The sequence below is a fragment of the Phascolarctos cinereus genome, unplaced genomic scaffold (genome assembly GCF_003287225.1).
Source record: "Phascolarctos cinereus isolate Bilbo 61053 unplaced genomic scaffold, phaCin_HiC Scaffold_9;HRSCAF=440, whole genome shotgun sequence".
Lineage (NCBI taxonomy): Eukaryota > Metazoa > Chordata > Mammalia > Diprotodontia > Phascolarctidae > Phascolarctos > Phascolarctos cinereus.
The window spans coordinates 106,818,731-106,826,595 of record NW_027556402.1 but is presented as its reverse complement, the minus strand read 5'-3'; the positions used below and the strand labels follow the sequence as shown (position 1 = coordinate 106,826,595).

The 7,865-nt window shown below is 40.3% G+C and overlaps 1 protein-coding gene across 4 annotated transcripts in view; it reads right to left on the bottom strand.

Annotated features, from left to right (window-relative positions):
- Positions 1-51: 51 nt before the first annotated feature.
- LRBA (LPS responsive beige-like anchor protein) overlaps positions 52-7,865 on the bottom strand; it is a 760,465-nt gene continuing 752,651 nt past the window's right edge. For all 4 annotated transcript variants that reach the window (XM_020994027.2, XM_020994028.2, XM_078148462.1 and 1 more), the window contains 2 exons: positions 2,297-2,448; positions 52-1,530 (listed from right to left, as the gene is read on the bottom strand). In XM_020994027.2, the coding sequence (XP_020849686.1) occupies positions 1,440-1,530; positions 2,297-2,448 (243 nt within the window). In that variant the 3' untranslated portion in view covers positions 52-1,439. The remainder of the gene's footprint in view (positions 1,531-2,296; positions 2,449-7,865) is intronic.

The window sequence follows — 7,865 nt, the reverse complement described above, 5'->3', positions numbered from 1 at the left end:
TTTAGAAGTAGTTGCAAAGGTGGTGGAGTAGTAAAGACATCCTTTCCAATATTTCGATTACAAATTCTATTTTATTCAATTCTTCACTCAAATTGTTTTCTCATTCCAAATCTTTGCTTTAGAGAATAGCTGAATATTTAGAAAAATGAGACCTACTCTAGTAGGCAGCAAGAGAAATAGATATGGAATGTCAGTTTCCACTCAAAGATCACCACATACAAAGAAGTTGTTTATGCAATACAGACTTACAAAACGATACAGTCCTTTTCACAAATATGTTCACAGAATTCTGCACAGCAATCTGGTAGAAAAGTAGAATCAATTACACAACACCAAAATAACTTATTATTCCTTAGTATAAATCACGGTTCATTTCCTAAGGGGATGTAGAGAAAATTTAAAGACAGTTGAACTAGATGCAAATAGGAAGTAAAAAGTGTATTGCCAAGTGCAGCACATGAGCAGATCACTCTGTGCTCTATAATGATAGAGAGGCTTCTGTTCTAAAAGGTGGGGAGGAGGGGATAGAAAAGCAGCTTGCAAACCTGGAGCTTCTGCACAGGGAGGAGGAAGAGGCTTGGATCCCTGGTCAGCCTCAGTGCTTTCACAGTCAAAACAGCAGAAGTGTGCTTTGGTACCTGCATTTAATTCCAAAGTAGAAGAGATTGCTAGCCTATGGACATTTCCATCTTCCCAGTTTGGTGTGCTCTAAAAGATTTCAGGTTAAAAATTAGAAGTGTGCCGCATCTGCTATATATCCAGCAATGACCCTAGTCTGAGCTGATTTCTTGCTCCTGACCACACGGCAAAACAAAAGCTTTCAAAAGCCACCTCCCCAAAACCTAATTGCCTAGGCCTAGAAACATGCTTGAATATCAATGGAAATGATTCATCATCAAATTTTAAATTACAATTATCATAATTTAAACATTACAGAAACTTCAGTGCTCAAGAAATACAATCATTTGGAAAATAACAAGACACAAAGTCTAGTACAGGTAGCACAGATTAAAATCCCCATACCCCAGCATTATAACCCATTTCCCCACTGTTAAAATCATATTTTTCAAGATTATAGATAAAGCTTTAAATGGGGAAATACATTTCTTCATAATATAGTCTATAATAGTGACTTAACTCACTTTATTGTAGTTTTCTTTCTATAATGGGTGAAAATAGACTTATAATTATGACTAAAAATATAGATTTTGTAACTAGAGAACCCAGCAGCCAGTTTTTGCTTCTCTGCCCTTCCCCCAAAAAAGTCAAGCAAAGTCTACAAAAATAGCAATTAACTTTAAAAAATATTTTGCTGTTTGAGCAAATTTAAGTTACATTCAGGTGGGATAGCTATTTAGAAGAGAACAATGCTATGGCAGGACATTGCTTTCTATGTCTGAAGTCTTGTCGCCTGTACTAGTTCAATTTGATTTTCATTTTCAGTATCGGGTTTGGTACTCGTGATGCCATCGGTTAAAGTCATTGTAGAAAAGTACTATGCTCCCAGACGCCATGCCGGTCATGATGCACCTGGGAAAAGGACAAACATGGAGTTAGAGTTTGAATCCTCCTATGTTTCTGGCTCAGTTTACTGGCACGTGTCAAAATCTGCCATTTGGCCCATTGTCACACAGGTAGTAGGCCATCAGAGTGAGGACCTGAATCCATATCTTCTGATTCCCAGATAACCTCCTAGCGATGCTGAGCCTGAGAAGACTGTTTGCTTAGAACTGGGGAAGCACAGTGTTCCTTTCTCATTCACTGCTAGGAAGGAATAACTAAGGGAACTGGAATTGAGGAGTCTGAGCTAATTCTAAAAAAGAAAAGGGCTTCCTTGCTGAAAAGCCCCTTGTCCCCATCTCAGCAGAGTAATAGCTTCAGCTCCATGTGGGATGACTCCACTTTTCTTTGTACACATGATCTGGTTTTACTTCCTCAGAAACTGTTTGACAGGACAGTGGAAGAAATCATGATGAGTCCTAGATGGAGCCATAAAGCAACTGAGTTGACCGAACAAAAGTTAATGAAACAAATCCCCCACCTGAAGCCACCAAAAGGCCTAATAGCAAAGTGGGTCCATTTTGTGGTCATTGCTTAAGTCGTGATTGCTTCTAAAGCCTTAGCCTCCCACTAGAGCCGTAATATTATCAGTGAAGGAAACTTTACTCCACTTTCTATGCCGGCCTTTGGTGACCAAATAATGGAACAACATTAACTACACAGATTTGAATTGTGTGACAATTTGACTCATCAGAATCAGTTTAACAGTAATGCTTATTAATGTGTAAACTTTTACCTTTGATCATAAGATAAGGCCATGGACCGAATTCCAGCATCACACCCTGGGTAAGCAAAGAGTTGTTTGAGGTCGCACACCTGCCATACCATGACGACTCCATTGTCTCCTCCTGTGAGCAAGTACTGGCCATCTCGGCTTAGCTGGATTGCCTGAGAGTATATGATGATGTCAACATTATGAATATAAATATATTAAACATAATTCCAGCCTCATCTTCAGATTAATAAAAATAAAAGCTAGCATTTATACAGATAGCATCTATGTTCTGGGCATTATGCTAAGCACTTTATAAATATCTCATTTGATCTTCACAACAACACTGGGAGATACCTGTTATTATCCTCATTTTACAGATAAGGAAACTGAGGCACACAGAGGTTAACCCAGGGTCATGCAGCTAGTAATGTCTGAGATCAGATTTGAACTTGGGTCTTTCTGACTGCAAGTCCAGTGCTCTATCCACTGCGTCACTTAGCTGCCTAATATGACTCATCTCTACAAAATTTTTTCTGGTACAAAACATTGCAGAATTTATAATAATTTGGAGTATATTAGATTTGAAGATACTTTAGAGACCATCTAGTCCAACTTTTTCATGTTGCTGATGAGGAAATTAAGCCCCGGAGGTGAAATGGCTCACCCAAGGTTACCCAGGGGGATTCTAGTAGATCTATGATGAGGTTTAGAAAGCTTTTTCAAAAGTCCACAATTCGTAAGAAATATTTATGTGTAGGACTTTCCAAGCCTCTTATTTCTGAAATAGGGAAATGTTGGCAATGCAGTGTTTTAAATGTGATTTTTTCACAGGAGGAAGGGGCAGTAAAGAATATCAAATCTAAGAAAAGTGCTCATGGTTCTCTTTTGGGATCAAGGGGTTCTGAAGACACAAAAACAAATTAAACAGATCTGGTCTTCAAGGAGCTTATATTCTACTGGGATGATACACATATAGAGAGAAGTCAACAAGATCATGGGGGTAGCTAGGTGGCTAAGTGGACTAAAAAACTGGGCCAGAAGTCAGGAAGACCCGAGTTCAAATCCAGCCTCAGACATTTACTAGCTGTGTGACCCTGGGCAAGTCCTTTAGCCTCTGTTTATCCTAATCCACTTTAGCAGGAAATGGCAAGAAAACTTTGCCAAGAAAACCCCATGAATAGCACTGGTCCATGGGGTCATAAAGAGTCAGACATAACTGAATAACAACAAATAAGAGAGTCTTAGGAGGGAATGTCCTTTTGCTGTGGGGTAGTGGTGAAGAATCAGGAGAGATGGTGTCTGAGCTAGGTAGGGATGGGGTGTGCAAAGTCATTAGAGATGGATGATGGAATGACGAACTTAGGAAACAGTTAATATCCAGTTTGTACTTGACTAGAAATTGAATATAGAATCAGATTTTGGCTAGCTTTGAATGCCAGGCTAAGGAATATCTGTTTTATCCTTGAGGCAACAGAGAAGCCCTAAAGATTTTTGGGAAGAGTATGGAAGATGAAGACCATAAGAAGGCTAGTGCAACAATCCAGGCAAGAGGTGATAAGGGCCTGAACTGAGGTAATACAGCCTTATGAATGGACAGGGGAGAAGGGAATGTGGTTTTTTGGGGGTTTTTTTTTTTGGTTTGTTTTTGTGAGGCAATGGGGTTAAGTGACTTGCCCAGGGTTACACAGCCAGTAAGTGTCATGTGTCAGAGGCCAAATTTGAACTCATGTTTTCCTGACTCCAGGGCTGGTGCTCTATCCACTGCACCACCTAGCTGCCCCAGGGAGAAGGGAATATCATAAAGGAAAAGCTATTTAGCTAAAAGGGGGGAGGGAGAGGAAAAATATTTTGGACAGGTTAGAGTTGGATATATAGATAAGAGTCATGTGATTACAGAGAATTAGGAGAGGACAGGTTCACAAAGAAAATCTATAGAAAGAACAGGAAGAGGGCCTAATGAGAGCCTTGGAGAACACCCTTACACAGAAGACAGAAGAAGAATGATGATTCATTTAGCAAAGGAAAGTGAGTGGTTTTGGACAGTTAGGAAGAGACCCAAAACAGGATGAGCACCTGGCCATGAGGGACAATCTAGAGAGAGATGGAAGCTGTCCTGAAAGGGGCTGAGAAGTAAAGAAATGGAGTGAAATGGAGTGAGAAGGGCACAGGTTCTAGGCTGGGATGGTCTTTGGAGTTCATTTAGTCTACCCCCAATTTTTACAGATGAGGAAACTGAGACTCGAAGTGACTTGTCTTAAGTTTTCAAAAGTAGTAACTGACAGAACAGGATGGGAATTTGAGTCCTGGAGCTCCAAGTGCAACTGGTTTTTTTGTTTGTTTTGTTTTTTTACTTTCACCACGCTTTTGTTTCTGGCTGTAAAACAAAAGAGATAATAGTTTGTTGGGGAGGGGCATTATAAGGAAAGAGAGGGTGTTTAAGGATGTTATTTATCAAAAGCTGGTGCAAAGGAGGAGAAAATAAGGGATAATGAACTCTTTTCTCTGCCCCTGGCTAGAGAAGGATGCTTTTAGCACATCTTTCAAACAGGCTTATTGAGCTGACTTTGTTTCCCAGACTTACATGCCTACTTGAGGTATTGAAACTGACCTTCTAGCAGAATCTTGAGTTCCTTCAACTGAAAAGGAGTCCAAAATGAAATCCCAGAGTGTTCCTGAGAGTAGGACTCCTCCCTTCCTCATTCCTGCCAGTCAAAGTTCAAAGCCCTGAGGTGATGCCGGAGCTCTGAGTGCTGGTACTGCCCCAAACGGACCTGCTTATTTGGCTTACATGGCTGGGTGGCCATGTAAAAGGACCAATCAGATAATACTTTTTCCCTACTTTCTCCCTATTTCCCTCAAAGCCATCCTTTCTAATGCTGTTACTTCTTTAAATAATCTTATAATAAGATGGCAACAGGGCATCTCAGATTTGGTATTTGCACACCCTGAGGAGGGATGAAACACTGCACTCCTGATGTATGGCTGTTCATTTGAGGCTCCAATTAAACACATAACAGCACAGAATTTCCTGACATTAAAAAAAATGCTCCTCCTTTAGGGCATATAAACAACTCAGACTATGAGGTTTACTATGGTTATAAGAAAGAAAACAGTGAAATAACAACTATAGTCTTCCCTTTGAAAAACCTAAATTTGTACAAAGAAAGACTGGCAGTTGTTTTTTTTTTTAATTATTGGATCATATTCTTAAAAAAATTATTACAAATGATACTAATATAGGTGAAGGACTGCTAGATAAAGAGTGTATCCTGTAGCCACATCTCTTGAACAAAATGCAAATATTAAATTTTTTTTTCATTACAAATAAAATAAATGTCCTTTTCCTTCATCTTGCAAATGGCAATCTCCTGAGGCTCTTTGGAAATTGCAATGAGGACTGTGACAAATAATTATTTGCTACACTTATAAAATTCTGCTGATGAAAATCCATTAACCTTCTGGTTGTGGTTCACTTGAGTTTTATACTTGGGGCTTTTTATTAGAGAAATGCTATATTAAAATATAAATTAAAAACCATTAATCTTTAACCCTTTGATCTATCTAAGCATCTTAGTGATTTTGGTCAAATAAATGGGCTTTCAAGACAATAAGTTTCTCCACATTATTTTTCTAAGTTATATACTTGCAAAGGAGGGGGAAAAAACCATAATTGTTAGGATGTTTTTGTTTTGTTTTTCTTTTCCCAAAAATCCATTGCAATTTCTTTGATGGCTGATTACCTCTGTTCAGGTATTTCAAAGGGCAAAGGACCAACTGAAAGTTGTAGCACTGTGAGGGTCAAAAATTCTACCCTAAATGAGCACCTTATTTATTGAACATGACCAACTCAGAGTTTTAAGTGGGGTCCCCAGTGCAGTTTCGTCCACAGAAAGCCCAGGCACTTCGGAAAAATATTAGAGCTAGTTGGGTTCTCCAGAAAGCACTGCTGCTTCGAATAGGGAGCTGTTACCATTATGGCTACGGCAGTCTGCTGGGGACTTGCACGTTTCAAAACATGGTCTCAGGAAAGAAAAATAAACGAGTTCCTGTGGGTGAAATAGTGGAAAGCCTCTGTTTCAGATAAAACAACTTTACTGATCTGTGCAGACTGCCTCCTTAAATTTAAGTTATTCATTAAGACATCTAAACATTGCACAGTTGATGTACTGTGATATGCTATTAACCAAAGTGACATGGAGCAATACAGCATTTAAAATAAAAACAGGTGGGAAGCACTGATTAGCCCAGCTTCCCCGGGGTATGTTTCCTAGCCCTCTCTCTGAGAAAGGAATTCAGTTCCCAGCTCATGACTAATTTGCTTCCTTGGTCCCCAGTCTGAGTCCATACATGGGAAGGGGTCTGAGAACTTAACTTAGCTCCGGGATTCAGAGCACTGCATCCAAACATGCCTGTTCATTTCCTTCCTTCCCTAATTTCCCCCAGGCAGTGAACAGTGAAAGTGTCAGTCTCCAGGGCAGGTAAAGCTCATTTTCAGCACTATGACTTTAATCACACAGTTGCCACTCGCAGGTTAGCATGATAAAGTGCAGAAGCTCTGGGAAAAAGGCCATGAATTGTTTAAGCCTAAAATCCAATGGGAAATGCTGGAGAGGGGGGGAAAAACAGGCAGCAGTGAGGGAAGGAGAGAGGGAAAGAAAGGTAGGTGCCCAAAATCGCCAAAGGCACCTTCCTTAAGCCTCTGGTACTAACTGAAATGCTCCAGAAATTGTTTCAGTCAGCAAGGGATTTCGAGGTATTTTACAGATTTATCAACCCAGCTGACAACATAATCGGAACTGAAAGTGACAGATTATCGACATTATGATTGTAAAGGAAGGAAAACCCTCGGATGTGTACTTGGTTTAAATGAAGTATTATGAGAAAGGTGGAAAAAATAATAGAGAAGAGAATATCTGGTAAGCTGGGCCTTTGGAATGGAGAGAGGTAAGAAGAAGAGAACCAAGGAATAAAAGGGAGAAGAGAAAGGAGAAGCAATAATTCTACATCTACCCCGGGGCCATTTTCCTGCCTCTCAGGCCCTCTTTCTCTGCCTTCTTCCCTCCTTTAACTTTATTATTACCCCTCTCTCCCAAATACCACAGTAAATCTAAGCTCCTGCATCCTGTGGATGGATCAGAGAATTTTTGAGTTGGAAAGGCCCTTTCTTAGTAGCTGTTGACTCCAGTGCACAGCCCCAAAAGAATGCCATCTATCCCGTTCCTGACCGCTGGTCATGCAGCCTCGGCCTGAAGACATCCTCTGAGGGGCAGCCCATTCTACTTTGGGAGAGCTCAAGTTTTTCCTGACATAAAGCCTAATGTTACCTCTTCAACTCACTTTTAGGGGTGCCCCCAGGAACTTGGGACGAGGAAGCAAAGTGGATAGAGCACTAGACTCGGGAGTCAGGAAGACCTGAGTGTCAGTCTTGCCTCAGATGCTTACTAGATGTGTGACTCTGGCAAGTTGCTGAAGTCACTGCCTCTGTCTTTTTCCTCATCTGTAAAATGGGGATAAACATAGTACCTTCCCCCCCATCCCCGACCCCTCACAATTGTTGAGAACAAAATGAGATAATACAGATCAAATAGGC